Source organism: Sus scrofa, chromosome 1, assembly GCF_054392235.1.
Source record: "Sus scrofa isolate SSC_HxYL_T2T_F1_AM1 chromosome 1, Sscrofa_HxYL_maternal_Yorkshire_Landrace_v2.0, whole genome shotgun sequence".
Lineage (NCBI taxonomy): Eukaryota > Metazoa > Chordata > Mammalia > Artiodactyla > Suidae > Sus > Sus scrofa.
The window spans coordinates 72,501,500-72,519,174 of record NC_139383.1 but is presented as its reverse complement, the minus strand read 5'-3'; the positions used below and the strand labels follow the sequence as shown (position 1 = coordinate 72,519,174).

The window sequence follows — 17,675 nt, the reverse complement described above, 5'->3', positions numbered from 1 at the left end:
ACTCCCCAGTTTTTCTTTTCACAAAGGGCAGCACAGTACACACTATTACAAAACACTTGCTTTTTTCTCTTAAAGCTGTGTTTTGGGGCACTTCCATTTTAGTACATGTAGAGCCAGTCTATTCTCTTTAATAGCTGCATACTATTCCATTGTACAGACGATTCCACTGTGTTTCATCTTCTGTCAGTGGACATTTAGGTGGTCCCCCAGATGTTGTTATAACAGTGTTTCAGTGAATATCCTTGTACATACAATGTGGTCTGTTTGGACATAATCATATATGGTCTTGCTCTGTTTTATTTTTATATGTAAATGTCCATCTCTTCAATTAGATTGTAAATTCTAGGGAACAGCACCAGACATTGTGCTGTCCCGTGACTCCAGAAACACAAAATGCAGTGGTATGGACAAAGTTTGGGTTTCATAAATATTGGATGAATAAATAAAAGCTCTTCCTTTGTACCAGTGAAACTTCAGAGATAAGTAAATGGTAAATCAAAGTTTCAAGGACTTGCCTAAAATCACAGAGAACAGGCATAGGACATACCAATATAAAATTTTAAAAATTAGATGGAAATGAAAGCAGATATTTTGAATATATTCCAAAAGCGGAACGTTTTTACAGATTTACTTGCACACATGGAAGAGTTCGCTCCATCGTCTCTCTCTGCAAGGTGAGTGAACAGCTCCTCTGGAAAAACTGGCCATCTTGGGAGGCAGGCCCATGTCTCCAGCTCTTGGGATTTCACTTGGTAAATGCTGACTCCAGTTCACCCAATGGTGTCCCAGTGACCTGGAAAAGTCAAGCGTTGCCCAAAGTGCCTGACTGGTCAGTAGGGAGACATGTCCTCACATGAAGAAATTTAGTTCAGCCAAGAGGAAGGTATAAAAAAAAAAAAAGAAGAAGAAGAAGAAGAAGAAGAGGGAAATGAAGAGGAAGGAGAAAAAAAAAATCAGGGGAGGTAAAATGTTCTCTCACCATCTGACAGCTCTGGAAAAAAATCAGGAAAAAGGAGATGAGTAGATGCCTTTAATTGTGCCACATCACCTGTCATCAGTGATCCATGAAGAGAATGCCCCTTTGTTAGCAAACAAGGAGGGTGTTGTTATCATGATGCTTAATGAACACTCATTATAACCTAGCAGCACAAAATGTGTGGTCTGATTGGTTGATCTCAAAACAATTATGTCGACATCTCATAGCTTAAAGATTATACAGCCTTGTAGTTTCACAACTTATTATCCCCTTAAAAATAGTTTTCCATACAAATAGGGTTGTATTATCTTTCCAAAACGTGTCCAGGATTTCCAAGACGCCTATCTACCCAGGATGACTCTAGTATTGACAACAGTGTTTTTGCGGTAGTAAGTTTCCTCTGCCCTTAAATCGGGAGGAGTGTTAGATTGCTTGTTGTCTTTTTTCTTTCTCTCTTTTCTCTTTAGTGACCCACTGGGTCTAGGAAGAATATCTGGATTCACCCTTATTCCCACCCCCAACCAATAAAAGCCTTGTCATCAAGTTTATGGGTTGGACGACAACAAGCAAACTATGTGACACCAGGGAATAGAAAGTATGGGTACCACTTGGCATGGAAATGCAAGAATAATTGGAGGAGGATAATTATGCAAGGTGGCGGCTTGATGAAGGGATGGAGTTTGACACTCCTTAGCTTGAGTAAAGTGTCCTGGAATCTGCGTGCTTATAAATGGTCCACATTTCAAGCTCCTGCCTCACCCCAAATGCTGGCAGCTCCCTCATAACAAGGCCCACCTGGGCACTTGTAGCCTTGACCCACAGGCAGAAAGCCATATGCTGAGTCATCAATACCTCCCAAAGCTCTGAGCCAAGAGCCAGAGGGCAACAACCCCTATTTTCCTTTGCCACCCTGACCAAAACACTGGGTTGGCTACAACACAGAGTGGCCAGAAGGGTGGCCCCAAGCTGAGGTTTCCACAAGCCCTTTTCATGTTAATACAGCTTTATTAAAATGAACAACAAACCTTTACATCCACCAATTGGTAGAAATGGACTTAGAGGACTGCATTTGACAGATGCAGAAACAGACTTGGAGTGGTTACCCATCTTGCTAAAGTAGCCCAGCTGGCCATACCAGGAATAAACCCTGGTCTCTAGATGACCTGCCCCCCTCCCTCCCAACTGCCCCCAGTCGAGTGCCCCATCCATCCATTTTAAGACCCCCCCCCTCATTATTGCTATTGTTCTGAGAGTACATTTTATTGAAAGAAATAATAACCTGGCATGATTTTATGAATCCATATAAGATGCTTGGATATTTATTTATTTATTTATTGCTTTTTTAAGGCCACACCCTCGGCATATGGTGGTTCCCAGGCTAGGGGTCTAATTGGAGCCATACCTGCTGGCTATGCCGCAACCACAGCAATGCCAGATCTGAGCTGCGTCTGTGATCTACACCACAGGTCACAGCAACACCGGATCCTTAACCCACTGAGTGAGGCCAGGGATTGAACGTGCAACCTCATGGTTGCTAGTCAGATTCGTTTCTGCTGTGCCACAATAAGAACTCCCAGTGCTTGGATATTTAAAGGTTAAACTAGGACATCTCAGCATAGTGTGTTTTATGTAATATTAAAAACCGACAACATTTTGTTTACGATCTCATCCAGAAACTCACATTTCTGAAGATCTATGTAGAGATGACACTGTAGTCCTATGACCACCTACTTCTAAATTATCACTGATTTATAACAAAATTTTTTTAATTATAAAAAAATTTCCTTGCAGGCATGGCCAGATTTCACAATGTGTATTGTAGATGTTCAGGATTAGCATTGCCCATAGAGTCTGGTACAAATACAAGTGGGACAGGCAATTCTCTGTCAGATGTCCAAACCCAGATAGTCAGGATGTACATTGTTCTTACTTAAATTACCTTTTTTTTTTTTTTTTTATTTGCCACCCCTCTGGCATATGGAAGTTCCCAGAGATGGAACCGGTGCTTCCACAGAGACTAGGCAGCTTGTCATTAACCCACTGTGCCACAGCGGGAACTCCTTAAATTATCTTTTTTGAGCCAAAGGCAAATTATATGCAGAAGATACCTAAAATACCTATAAAGCTAAATACTTCAAATGACAGCTAGGAATTAGCGTTTCTGATTCAATTTGATCCCTCTTAGCCCTTATTCACAGAACAAATTTATTTAAAATGGACCAATAACATCGATCAGATTGTACATAGCTCTCTCTCTGTCTGAAGGTAAGAAACTATTTGACATCAGGTCGTGGTCATAGTCATACCTGATCCTGGGTTTATTCCTAGTTTGGCCAGTTAAGCCACTTTAGCCTGACCCCATATTCGAAGTATATGAGGCAGACAATAAATATTGTTGAATGAACAAACGAGTGCACAGGTCAAAATGCTAGATTTGTCTTTCATTATTAGGTTGAAAACCTCACAACTTAAAACACCCCTCACCAAACTCAATCATTCTAATAAAATGATTTAAAAATAAGAGCAATAGGGAAGATCTTCTAAACATTTTTCCCCCCTTAGAGGAAATAGGTCAAAAAACCACAAGGCTGTGTGAATTACATTTAGCGCATCCTCAACAAACTCTCTAATTCTATAGCTAATACACAATAAAATGGAGGTTCCAAAAAAGATTTAAGACTAAATCTCTTCTATTTTGTGGACTGAGATTGCTATGCTGAGGTGGAGAGAGAAGTTAGTAGCCATGGTTTAAGAAGATTCTAATTCTAGTCACTAGTTGGGTGAACATAAAGCAAGCTTCTTAAGAATAGTTATTGTTTTGGAGTACCTTCTATGTGCACTGGCTTAAAGGTATTTTTCCTGCATCGTCTAATTTATTTGATCTCTCTGGGCCTCTGTTTCCTTGTATGTAAAATGAAGATCACAGAACCCACCTCAAAGGATTTTCATGAGGACAAAAGGAGACAATGGCAGTGACAGACCCTAGTCACTTACACAGTATAAATCAAATGTGAGGCATTATTACTGTATAACAGAAGCACCAAAATCAGTATTTGAGGTACTTTTTTTCTTTTTTTTTTTTTTTTTTTACTTTCTGTTTCTTCTACTGGAACGATGCCATTTAAAATGAATACGGTAGAGAAAAAAATAGATGTGACTCATGAATCATATGTTCTTTGGAACCTTAATCTGTCGCTCTCTTCATTTATCTCATGAAGGAAATGAACCAAAGAAGGAAAAAGTCAAGGCAAGAGTGAGAGATAATGAAAAGTTACTCTAAGAAGTGCCCAGCTAATTTCTAGAAAGCTTCTTATCTGCAAAGAGTATGGTCAAATTATTCAGTGTGTTTTTAAATCATCTGTACGACTATTGGAATGTGATTTGTAATCTACTCCCTCTATTTTCTTTCCCCTGAATTTCCATTCTCTTAGGAGTCTCAGAGTAAGAAGAACATCGTAAAAGCCTGGAAGCTTTGTTCTGGGCGGGAGAAAATGGTCTATTGAAAAACAAGCCAACATCACTCTGGGCCTTGAAGCTTGACCATGTCATTTATGGAGTGACACAGTCACGCTGTAAATGACCAGAGACATTCCAGAGTTCATGACTGTTGTGTAACAACAACACTTCAAGGGTGGCTGCAGGCACGAGGCACAACACGCCCGCCCAGCACAGAGAATGGGAGGAACCCTCCCCCTGGAATGTGGCTTTGCTCCAAGGCCGGCCCTCCCCGCCCCCTATCCCAGCCACTAAGCGACGGGGGCGGGAAACTGGACAGACTGGAGGGACGACTCTATTTTCAGGGAATGGCAAATTGATTGTGCTGATTGGGTGAGAGTACTGACCTGCCTCCTGTGTTGGCTCTGAGGAAAACCTACTGGGAGGATGTGCCTTGTATGAGGAAGTGGTGCAGTGCAGCAAGAGCCCAAACAAGCTGCCACCGGTGAGGACTGCAACCCAGGCTCCATTAGAACCCCGGGGTGGGGCAAGAGGCCCTCTCCTCTCCATGGTCCTACAGCCAGCAGGCTGCTGGAGAGGACGCTCCCTTCCACAGAGCGAGAGGAGACAAGATGGCAGCTCTAAATTACATGTGCAACAACCCAGGAGGCTTGTAAACATTTAAGGAGTTGATTGTTATTTTCATTCCTGACTGCTTTGGTGGTGCCAATAACAACTTCATAAAACTGCAGTGGTCCAGCCAGTGTGCTGAGGACAGGCATTTGTGATCCCTAGCCGGTGATGAATATTCATAGCAGAGTGAGTCTGAACTGCTCCCCAGATATGGAGGCTGGCGTGTGAGCTAGGAACAATCTTGGTATGGAAATCAAGTTTATAGATTTAACAGAAGAAAAGCACTCATAATCAAGAAATGTCACTGCACAGGGGTTGAAGGGGGAAGCCAAAGGGGAGCTTCACCGGCTTGGAGTTTCAGCTTTGCATGATGAAAATGTTTTCAAGAGCAGTACACAACAACGTGAAGATACTGAACACTACTAAACTGCACTAAATTTGTATGTGATGTGTATTTTTTACCATGGTTTAAAAAATAAAGGAGAAGAGAAATGTCACTACAGGGACTGTCCTAAAATAGCTCCAACAGCTCATATACATCTATGCCTCATCCTCCCAATCCATCACCCATCCTGCGGTCAGCACAGGTGCTGAGGAGTCAGGTATAAGCTATTCCCCATTATTTCAATAGTCCCCCTTGAAAGGGCCTACACAGGTCCCTGTGGCCACTCTTCTGGCTTCCCAGAGCCATGGAGCTCCGGAAATGAATGTTCTTTCCTTCCCTTAGTGATCTTGCTCCCCATCACCCCAAGGTGATCAGGGACATTAAAAGATACGCTTTGCTGCTCTGAGCATTGTAGTCTGGCCAGGGTGGGTACACTGTCTAGGCCAAGAGGAAACCTTAATGTTGTCTCCTCTCCCCTCTCCCCACCACCCCCCAGGCCTGGCCCCCAACACCTTCTACCCCCGTTGAAAGGGACTTTCCCTCTCTAACCACCAGGGTCTCCAGTGGTGAGCAAAGACAGTGACAAAAGACGTGATGTGGTTTCTGCTCAGTTAGAAGCACAGGAAAAACTTTCAAAACCCCTTAGAAGGGAGAAAAACCCAAGTACGGAAGGAAGGAAGTCTGTGCACCTTCAGCACAGACTTTACCCTGCCCTTTTTTTTTTTTTTAGAAATACATGCTTCTCTTTTGCAGCCCACCCACTGGCCCTCAGCAGAACTCAAAGAGACTGGGGTTCGGCATCCCTGCCAGCCACTGCTCATCTCCACCTGATCACATTCAAACTCTCATTTCTTTGATGTGAACAAGATTTGGACCTGCATTTAAGAGATGCTTCTCTCGTGTCTAATTTATACAGCTTGTTTTAAAAGATTCCTTCCTTCCTTCCTTTTTTTCTTTTTTGTTTTTCAGCCAAACCTCTGAAGAGCATATAATTCTTCAGGCTATAGATGAACCATAATATATAATGTTTTTATTCTAAAGTTGGAGGAATGGTTGAAACAGCTGTAACCTATCTCAGATGGGCTGAATGGTTTGCTTCAGATAAATGTAATTTTCAGTCTGGAATCCACGTGTAGGTCAAAACTAGAGAAGACAAAAACTACCAACGTGAAGCAATGTGACTATAAATCTGTAGAGTTTCTGTGGGTTGCAAAAGCTGTATAACAGGTGGGTATACTGCACATCTTTAGATCATTCTACAAGGAATCGTGCCTTTTGGGATTACAATGCCTGGGAACAAAAAGGTAGAACAGACTGCTCTTTCTCAACTTTCATCTCTGCCTCCAGGTATGTAGGGTAACTCTATATGGGCAATATCTAAAACAGAGAACATACCTCCGTAAAGTCAGAAACAACACAAATTTTTATGTGCACGTGAAGCAGAAAATATGTCCATTTATGTGTTTCCTTTGTAGAAAACACACAGCCTCCGTGCTTTTAAAGTGGAATGAGATTAACCGCTTTATCCAAAATTGTCTGAATTTTTGCAAATGCCTGCTGCCTTCTCAGTGGCAACTGCCAGCTCCCTGAGGCATGCCCTGACGACGGCGGGGAGCCCCCTGCCTCGGTCTCCTCGTCAGAGCACCGCTGACCCGGGGCCGACCCGGAACCACTGAAGCCTGACACCCACTCTCTGCCAATGCACCCGGAAGCGCCAACTCAATCTGGGCTTTGAAGGGAAACTGGCCACCCCCGGAGTGATGAACACCTTTCAGTAAAGGGGCATCTGGAGGGAGCCCCTTCAGAGATGTGAATCCTTGTTTTGAACCGAGATGGCTTCGGAAGAATATCGGGCAGCAACAGGCCCCGAATTTCCTCCGAGGCTCGCGGTCCTCACCTGCTTTCCTGAAATGTCTGCAGAACTCGCTGAGTCAAGCTCCTAACAAAGCAAAAGACAGTCATAGAATGCCATAAAACCCTTGTTTTGGCAAGCCTGCCTTCAGCACAAACAGCATCAGTGGCTCCTGTGGGCCCTGCCAACAGCAGCATCTAAGCTACTCATTTTGGAAGCAGAGTCAGGAAGCTGGGATTCGGTTTCCGGGTCCAGCAGGAATTCCTCAGGTAGCTTGGGCCTCTCTCCTGATCTTCCCTGCCTTGACATGCCCACTCCTAGGATGGAGATCATCAAAGCCCACGCCCACCTATTTCCTTCATGAAAAAACCCAAAGAGAAAAGCCTTAAACCTTCCTCCAGCACAAGGCCTGGTCCTTCTTGCAGCAACAGCAAGATCAGATACTAAGATCTGTGCGAGGCTTTGAGGAAAACCTCAGCCCTATTGGCCAGGTATACAGAACTACAGTCTTATCCTCGTTCTTGAAAATGACAATGGATTCCTTAAAATTGGGCCTCATTTTTTGTGCAGCGAGCTGTGCACAGGGGCGAGCTACTCCATGGATCATTTGGGTCAATTGTTCCCCGAGGCTGGCTTCCCCCGAGCCCTGGAACGCTGGCGGGTCACCCATCTCCCTGGAGACAGCCAGGGACAACCCATGAAGCTCTCGCAGGCAAATGATCTTGGAATTAGTGACCATCCGTCTCCCATCTCCTTTGTGCTGAAACAAAGAATCAAAAGTTAGCTGCGCGCAGACAGCTCTGATAACAAAGAGGGATATTCTACACCCGGAATGAGAAGGGGGGCGACCCTGCAGCTCTGGAGATGGCCTGCCCCATTTGCCCCGGCCCTTTCTCGGACGCTTGACCGGTCCGCGGGTGGGTGCGAGCACTTCCGGCCCTCGCTCTTGCTGGAGACTCGGAGGGCGGAGTCAGCTGGTGGAACCGGTTCACTTCCTAGTGCTCCCGGGGCTTCCTCCAGTAGGCAGGGGCGGAGGAGGCCACAGGGCCGTGACTGACATTTTGTTTGCTAGCCCAGGTGTGATCCCCAGAAGATGTGATCGGGCAGCTCTCGGCCCAGAAAATGCTGGAGGACCGCCACCCCGTCCCTGACGTGACACACCATCAGGAATGACAAGGATCACTGAGTATGAATTCATGGTCTCATTTCCAGAAAAAGGCAGGCTGAGCCTTCGGGCCCCATCAACTTCTCTTTAGGAGATGCGCTTACCCTCCCCGCCCTCGCCCCTTGCCTCGCCTGTGTCCTGCGTGTCTTCGAGAGGCTATCGGAGTGTCAGCAGCTTGGAGAGATGACCAAGTCATGGTTTTTTTTTTTTTTTCTTTCTCTTTTTTCTTTTGGTGTGTGTGTTCAAGGCGGTAAAATGGGCCACATGCGTCTGTGACGGCGAGTAATCACAATGAAACTGACACTCAAGTAGAAAACGGAGTCCGCCCACAGGAGCAGCCCTGCACCAACTGCTGCATGTAGGTTAAGCGTGGAGTCGCAGCTCAGGTCAGCCTCTGGCTGCCACGAGCTGGTGATTCAGTAATAACTGGAAGCACGATTGCTTTTTCACTCACTATTTTTTAACGGTTTATTCATAAAGCAATTTTTCACTTTTCACTTATTTTCAGCCCCTTTCACATCGATCTACTCACAGTTTCTGTCTTGGTTTAACCTTTCCCTCTCTCCCTCTTACTGCTGCATTTTTCTTTATTCCCTTTTTTAAACCTTGAACCGTTAAAGCAGCATGGAGGCCTCCTTTGCTTTGCTAACTGAAATATTTCCTTTCAACGTCTTCTTGAGTTCTCTTGGCTGGGCTTGCCTCCTCTGCTCTAGCAACTTACTATATTTTTACCCCCTTTCCTTTTTGTGGCAACAAACTTAAATATTTCCTAGTCTTCATACAAGTAAGTCTTTGCGAGAAAAAAAAAAAAAAAAAAAAAAAAAAGAGAAGAAGAAGACAAAGACGAAGAGGATAAAAAAAAAAGCCTCTGAACATCCTAAAATTCAAGGTACTTAACTTGAGCAGAGGCTTGATTTAAGCACATTAAGCACAATCCATTATTTCCATTAAAAGAATCTTGATTCCTTTCACATGAGCATATTAATTCCTGGGTAAAGTTCATGGTTCTCACAAATTAACAGGACCTTTGTGAGCCCAATCTCTCTTGCCAAAAGAAGCCACAATAGTTTTTTCCATACAAGCCTGTCCCTCATTTCCACTTTTCTCTGACATCTGCTCTCTGAATTACAAATATCTGCCTATAGCAACAATCAGACTTCCAAGGAAAACCAACCAAAAAGAAACAAGAGACAACGATGCAATCTTAGCATATTAAGAGATGTAATGCTTCCGAAAGTGTGCAGAGAAAACCCAGGAATGGCTCCTTCTTTTTATGGAAAAGAAAACAGGTCCAGGGAAGTTCCAGGACTTTTAAGAAAGCACACAGGTAACTAGGGACTGAATCAGGACCAGAACTAAGAGTCTAAACCCCCCATTCACTGCTTTTTCCAGCAAAATAGGAGCTCCCATAATCTCTGTTCCCACCTTGGGGGAGTTTTTAGGCTCTGGCCCAGGAAGAGCAGAAATAGGACTTAAATCACCTCATTCATGATCCTTAGATGGTCTCATGGCAGATCACTCTCACTGTACTAAAACTGGGGAGGCAAGAAAGTGTTCAGTGGAAAGGGATGAAGATGTGAGCCACTTCCTTCACCTCAGTGGTTGGGAAATAGTACTCAAGGGAGGCCTTGCCATGAAAGGAGGTTAGGGGGGAGAGGTTCCCTGCTCTCCCCGAGGGGTGGCTGCCCTCAAAGGCCACCAGTCTAACCCTAACCCTGACCCTGAACCTGACCCTCCAAAGAGTGCAGGGTGCTAGGGGACAGTGGTACCATGTCTCATTTTTCACCCCTTCTCAGGATCCCTAGGAAGAACTCAAAGGGGGAATACATTTTCGAATACTTTACAAATTGACAGCACAGTTCATTTCATGGTATTACAGACTCTTCCTCAAAATTAGACAGGCTCTCCAAACCTGTCTTCCATATATATATATGGCTTATTCCTGGTTCCTGGAATATTTCTTGCAGCTGCCCTAGACCCAGAAGTGGACTCCAAAGAGATAGCCAGTTCTCAGAATGATGTGATATCTATAGTTTCCTAGTTTAAGGAAATGTGAGTTCTCTACCAGAGTCTTAGCTCAATCTTGTCCCCAGGTGCACCATCACTTACAAGCTGGATAGAAATCTTTGAATTATAGACCTGGGAAGGGCTGCCCAGGGCATCTGCATCTTGCTTATCCTGTGCCTTCCAACAAGCTGGCTCCTCTCTAAAGCCTCCCAGGTAGGACTCTACCTCCTCCCTGGCGTGGAGAAGAACCCATTGTGTTACCAACCCTAAAGATGGGTGTTAGCCTTTGTCATTTAAACCAAAGTCCCTTCTGCTATCATTCGATTTCATTTCTTTTGCTCTGCTCCTCACCCAGTGAAAAACAGCTGGTTGCCATAATCCACAGATGAATCCTTCAGATACCTAAAGATGGGAAGTTGTGCCCTAATTCCTTGAGAACAACCCCCTTTTGTTAGCACAGTGAAGAATGTCTTACCAAAAGTACCCATTGGCATTTATCTGTCACTTCCTCTTTCTCTCTTGACAGGGGTGGGAGAAACTTCTAGGTGACTATGTTCACACTTATGCTAAATAAAAGCTTCTATCTTAAATTTAGAGAGAAGGAAAAGTGTACCTGGCCAACTCTGATTCATCACTTATCAAACCTGGAAGGAAGAGCAAACCAGGAAAGGGCTTGTTAGTTTATGGGGTTCTGTGAAACTGGGCACGGGGAGTATTTGCATAAATCAGGTTAAAATTAATTTTTTGGAATCTTGCTGTGTTTTTGGCCTAAATATACATGATTAAAGCTGTGTTGAGATTAACATCCCTTCTTACTTATTTAAGGAGCAACTGTCAGCAGCACTTTGAGCAGACGGACTTGGAGGTCCTGAGGCCTTGAAGTCTAAAAAATGTTGTGATGGGAGGCTTATTCCTGGTTCCTGAAACATTTCTTGCAGCTGCCCTATACCCAGAAGTGGACTCCAAAGAGATAGCCAGGATTCAGAATGATATGATTTCTTCTGCCCAGGCACTGATCATGAAATGAACATGTGATGGGCAAAGAACTCTATGGTCTCATAAAGGAAAGAGAGGCAGCTTGTCAATGATCCCATTCTAGGTAACTTCTCTCCTATTCATTAGTGGTTTTAGCTGCTATCCTCTGTGCTGCAGCCTTCCTTCCTAGACCAGATTATCCTAGAGGCCTGGTTTTACGTTAGAAATCCTCCACCATGTGACTCTAATTATTTTCATTTCTCTGCTCTAGCCTTTTCCCATTATCTTCTTTTATTTTTTATTTATTTATTTATTTATTTATTTATTTATTTATTTATTTATTTATTTATATTTTTGTGTTTTCTTGAGCAACTCCTGTGGCACATGGAGGTTCCCAGGCTAGGGGTTTAATTAGAGCTATAGCCACCGGTCTATGCCATAGCCACATCAACGCGGGATCTGAGCCACATCTGCGACCCACACCACAGCTCACGGCAACGCCAGATCCTTAACCCACTGAGTGAGGCCAGGGATTGAACCCGCAACCTCATGGTTCCTAGTTGGATTCGTTAACCACTGCACCACGACGGTAACTCCCCCATTATCTTCTTTTAAAAAAAGACACACACAGGAGTTCCTGTCATGGCTCAGTGGTTAACGAACCCGACTAGAACCCATGAGGACGGGGGTTCGATCCCTGGCCTCGCTCATGGGTTAAGGATTGGGCATTGCCTTGAGCTGTGGTGTAGGTCGCAGACGTGGCTCAGATCCTGCGTGGCTGTGGCTGTGGTGCAGGCTGGCAGCTGTAGCTCTGATTAGACCCCTAGCCTGGGAACCTCCATATGCCTTGGGTGTGGCCCTAAAAAGACAAAAGCCAAAAAAAAAAAAAAAAGACACACCCACAGGAATAAGCTCACTTATACAAACTTATGGGTCCTAAATTGGTTTCCTGCCCCCCAAGGATTAAAAAAAAAGAAAGTTAGAAATGTGTCCTAAACTCCCAGGGGACTGTATAGTCTCTATAGTTTCTTACAGTGGAGAGTGGAAAATTGAATGCATCATTTAGAGCAGAGATTTTATTTTAAGGAAAGACCCCCAAAAGATGCCTTCTTCAGGTCTGCCTTGTCCTAGAAATAGCCACCTAAAGTCTTGGTCCAATAGTGTGGATGTTGGCCGGAGAGACTTGAGCTCATAGTGAATATTATCTTCTCATGTAATGTTTCATTAAACAGCTAAATCTACAAGTGTTCCCAAGATCTGTAATTCTAAAAAAAAAAAAAAAAAGACATGCTTTGCCAAGTAAAGACTATGATTTATGGTAGTAACTTCACATTCTGGATCTGATTGGGCTTTGTTTTGAAAAATTATTACCACAATGGTTCTGTAGAATTATGTAGTGCAACTAGCACCATTTGGCACGTTTATGACAATAGGGTTCTGGTTTTCTTAACTCCACAGTTAAATGTTGGCAGCATTTCAAATTCTTGGCACAGATGTTTAAGTGAATGTAAAGAAGAAACATTAACAAAAAAAACATTAGGCAGTTTTGAGTGTCTAAATGTAAGGAGCATTATTTTTTTATATGCACTGAACATGAGGAGCATTATCTTCTTTACATGCAGCTAGTATGGCCATGGTATTGTGACCTTGGAAATGGATGAAATGGCAAGCATGAAAACCATTTATAAAAGGCTTTTGGATTTTTTTCATTAAAGACACTAACACTTTTCTATAAGCATCTCTCCTATGCATATCTCACCAAATGAGACTCAAATTAATTTGTGTCCTTTTGTTTGTGACTGGACACAGGTTACTTTCCAGAGCATGGATGGATAAGCAAGTACACCCATTCCCACCCCAGGACCCTTGCAGCCACATGGCCACACCACCACAATCCCCTGTGCTTCAAACTACTAATGCCCAGAGGCTAGCAACACAGCAGTTTTCCTCAAATTTGCTTTAAATGTACAAGTGGCAAATCTACTTCCTGAGTTAAGAGAAGGGAAAGAAATACTGTGGGATGTAGGGCAAGAAGACTATGCAGAAGCACAAACGACTGGATTTCCCGTGGAGTGCTCAGTGTGGGTTGCTGAAGCACACGTGACATCACCAGCGGGCAAAGTGCTTCTCAGGTTCCCGGGGCTCCCCCAAGCCCCTCATTCAGGAGCAAACGCACTGGGTCAAGGCAGGGATGGCATTTCTGGACTTTTTGGGCCAAGTCTTCCTCCCTCACCACCACCCTGTGCTCATCCACAAAGTCAAAAGAGTCCAACCGAAGCGAACAAATCTTCCCCTCCTTACTGGTTAACGCTTGAAATGCTTTCCTTACAGGGCAACTTTTATGACTCATCATTAAAGAAAAAACCTTACACCGCTATGAGAGACAAGAGATCAATACTGTCAGATCACTGTCAAGTGCAGTTGCCAGTGGAGGAGGGGAAACTAGAATCGTGATTGTGGGAATGGAGGCGGTGGGGCGGACACAGGCAGGAGAAAGGCAAATTGTGCTCAGAATTTGTTCTGGGGCCACCCTCACAGTATGACTGAGATGTTGCTCACTGGCCCTTCACTCAAGACACTAGACAAGCATTGGTAAAGCATGAACATTTATATTTAATTTACATTTTGACAATTTGCACATAAATAACAATGTAAACCAGTACGTAAACATAAGATAATTTGTTGTTCTAGCAAAGTAAAAAGCCAATAACTTTGGTCAGTTTTAACTTTGAGTAGAAGGAAAAAATAATAAAACCACTGCTGATTGTGGGCTCAACATTCACATGTAAGAGGCCTCAGAGGGAAAGTCAGATGATAAAGAGAATCAAGCAGTCTCAAGCCACTGGTCAGGTCTCGGTAAAAAATCCCCATGTAGGAGAAAGCTCAAAGGGAAAAGAGAACAAATGAGTGGTTGGGAATAGAAAGTATTTGGTGTCTCTGATGCTTTGGTTTACCTGCGATTAAGGACTGTTTTTGTCAAACACTGAGACATACAAAATTGTCAGTTTCATCAAAGGAACAGATCAGTAAGGCTCTTGGTGTTCCCTGGATTACCCTCAATCTGCAGGATTCTCTTCTGCAGGATCAGTTACTCAGAAAGGAGGGAGACAAACAACCAGAGGGAAAAGTTACAGTGGACAATATGATTTTTATTTCTGGGACTTGGGTTTGACCACATTGTCAGAATGTGGCCCCCACCCCAAAATTAAATAAAGCCATCTTGGATTGTCCTTTAATAGTAAAAAAGCGATGTCTCTCTTTCTCCCTGCTTGTTACTCGGTCTCCACCTTTGCTCCAAGGATTTAGGGTCTCTTACAAGAGAAGGGGGTGCCCAGGCTCACCAATGTGATTGCGAGGTCATTGAGTGCTAATTAAGCAAAGTCTTAGAAAGGGTTTTTTTTTTTTTTTTTTTGGCCGTTAGGAAAAAAAGTAGGATCTTTTACATGGTTTGGCTCACAATTGAAGTGGTTATAAATATATTATATATACACATGGAATAGTGGTATAAATAGATTTATAAATATACATCGTTCTCCGCTACACCTTGAATGCCGACAAGTCATCTTGGGCTTAGCAGAGGAGACAGAATGGCATGCATTCTAGCTTTCTGGCGCACACTAGCTTTCTCCTCTGGTAGCAAATTAGAGAAGCCATCACTTCCTCCACTACTGGACACACTCAATGAGGTAATTGTTGTTGCAACTTTGCAATGCCCTTTCTTCTTCAATTAAGTTAACCATAAAATGTAAAAACACAAATACTGAGGAAAGTCTGAGTTGTACAGAAAAAAAATACAATTGATGTGTCGGGGATAGGAATGTTCATTACCCGCTTTGACCCTAAGACAATGAGAATACCCGTTTTCCGGTTTGGGGTTTTTTTTTTTTTTTTAAAAGGGTGGCCTGAGCCTAACTAACTCCAATCCTTCCTGGTAGAGCACCATGTTTGTGCCATTGTGACATAACAACAAAAAAGACCAACAAAAAAAACACCCAGACTCATGTCATGCCCCAAGACCTCACACATACAAAACTACCTGTGCTTTTGGAATGTTTTGCAGTGGTTTTAAATGTGGTATTTTGTCTTCTTCACATTTTCAGATAAAGCTCTGGGATGTAAAAGTTTCCTGGCCACTCTGAATGGTCACATGACTTTGGGGTGGGGTGACCCTGATTGTTTTTTTTGGAGGGAGACAGATTGGCAAAGCGTTCTTGTCACCTTTCTGGTAAATCTGTGGCTGGGGTGTGTGGGGGGGGAATCTGAGCTATCTACAGAAACATACAAGATTCTCTTTCATTTCTTCTACTGAAGTTATTACTGGATAGTTCTGCACACATACCCCCCAAGTTATACAATGCTGTTCAAATGATACAATCCTATGAATGAACACATCAACTGCCTAACTTTGGCAATACCAAAACTTCATTTCCAAACCATTATTATAGAGGGAGGTTGACTGAAGTAATGTTTGTTTACTAGAACTTAGGTACTTAAAACAGATGTGCAGAAATTATCTACAAAGAATGGCCACCAGACAAAAATACAACATTTAACTCAAATTACAAGGAATTCTTCCAGTCATTGTAAACTTTTTTTTAATTATTGCTTTTTGAATGATAAATTGTATAATAAATTATGAAGGATTATCATTGAAAAAATAATTATGGCTAGGCAATAGTCTTAGCAATGGGAAGGCTATGCAAACATATCCACACAAATATTCAAAATACACAGGTTCAAATATATAGATGGGGTGTAAATAAGTATATATAATATGTATATATATATTGTCTTTGCCTCATTTATACCCTGAGATTTCAGTAACTTTGGGGCTCCTTCTTTAATTCCAGAGAGGTGAGGGGAAACCATGTGCCGTCAGGAGAGCTTTGCAGAACTGGAATTATGTACAAGCATTTGTTACAGCCACCCTGACTCGCCAAGTCATAAGTTAAGAAACAAGACAAAACACCTTTTGTTTTCTGAAAATCTTAAGGATCCATTGGTTCGACTGTTTCTTGTTTGACCTTTACAGGTCCTAGAGGTAGTGGGTTGCTGTGAGGCAACTTCAGGAGGGACGGGTCTGTTGACTCATAGAGGCTACACCCTGAGAGCAGTCCATTCCCCACGTTTCTTTGCAAAGACACTTTCAGGCCAGTTTCTTCTTTCTCTTTTCTGACCACGGCCAGAATTTCCTTTTCCACCACTGAAGTCACATCGATGTTGTCCTCCATGTCCTCCAGCCGGTCAGCATTGTCGCTGATGTCAAACTTCTCGATTTCTTCATTGATTCTGGTCAGGTCCTCCAGAGGCAGCCCAGTGGCCGGGGCCGCAGGACAGTGCCCCTTCAGATGGACCTTGAGGCTGCAGAGGTGGATGTAGCTCTTGTGGCAGTGGGCGCACTTGTGGGGCCGCTCCCGGGTGTGTAGGCGCTTGTGGAGTTTCAGGTGCACAAACTGGGTGAACTTGGCGGGGCACACCTTGCACTGGTAAGGTTTCTCTCCCGAGTGGAGTCGCAGGTGGGTCTTGAGATTGCTGGTGCTGCTAAATCGCTTGTGGCAAACCTACGGTGTGAGGAAGAGGGCAGAGAAGGGGGGCGGAGAGACCGGGAGATTAAGAGCTGCCAAGAGGAAGGGCAGGCTGCCAACCCACGCCCTGCAACCTGGGAGGGGAGAAAACTCACTGTGGCCCCGGCTGCTGTGGCGTTAAGCAAACAGGGCCATGTGGGCGCTGGGGGTGGTGCGTCCCTCCCCTACCGGTTTCCACCCACTGCAAGCTGGCTGTGTCATCCTCTGGGTGCATCAGCAGCCCGTGGAAGGCAGAATTCCTGGGCTGGTTTAAACCATGGGATATGGGAGGATGGGAGGACGACTCCTAAGACCCTATCTACAAAGGTCCAACGTTCTACCCAGAAAACCCTGCCCACCTGGCATTCATGTGGCTTCTCTCCCGTGTGTACCAGGTAGTGTTTCTGCAGGTGGGCGAGCTGCGTGAAACCCTTGTTGCAAGTCTGGCATTTGAAAGGCCGTTCTCCACTGTGCACCCGGAGGTGGACCTGGGAAGAAGCCACATGCGTTAGCTCTGCTCTCCCTCGGCCGGCCACTGTGAGGCCGAAAACTCCCTCCCGCTCAGGAACTGGGGCGTTTATGATGCAAACCTCTAAAGAGAAAAAGCATCACTATGAAGTTAAAACAAATGGAACCTCACGTGATTTTCAGAACAGAAGCAGGACCTTGAAACCGATCTAACG

General features: G+C 44.0%; 2 protein-coding genes across 22 annotated transcripts in view; one reads left to right on the top strand and one right to left on the bottom strand.

Moving 5' to 3' along the window:
• Positions 1-17,675, top strand: part of ATG5 (autophagy related 5) — a 234,153-nt gene that overhangs the window by 170,911 nt on the left and 45,567 nt on the right. For 3 of the 8 annotated variants that reach the window (XR_014833525.1, XM_085004957.1, XM_021090470.2), the window contains one exon: positions 4,408-5,541. The exons of the other annotated variants lie outside the window; for them this stretch is intronic. Coding sequence is in view for 2 of the 3 variants with exons in the window: in XM_085004957.1 (XP_084861083.1) it covers positions 4,408-4,479 (72 nt within the window). In the remaining variant the exon portion in view is untranslated. Of the gene's footprint in view, positions 1-4,407; positions 5,542-17,675 lie in introns of those variants that run through there. 8 annotated transcript variants of the gene reach the window in all.
• Positions 16,007-17,675, bottom strand: part of PRDM1 (PR/SET domain 1) — a 113,170-nt gene continuing 111,501 nt past the window's right edge. For 11 of the 14 annotated variants that reach the window (XM_084961669.1, XM_084961648.1, XM_084961686.1 and 8 more), the window contains 2 exons: positions 17,352-17,480; positions 16,007-16,989 (listed from right to left, as the gene is read on the bottom strand). In XM_084961669.1, the coding sequence (XP_084817795.1) occupies positions 16,417-16,989; positions 17,352-17,480 (702 nt within the window). In that variant the 3' untranslated portion in view covers positions 16,007-16,416. The remainder of the gene's footprint in view (positions 16,990-17,351; positions 17,481-17,675) is intronic. The other 3 variants (XM_021090455.2, XM_084961711.1, XM_013992732.3) reach the window with 1 other exon arrangement.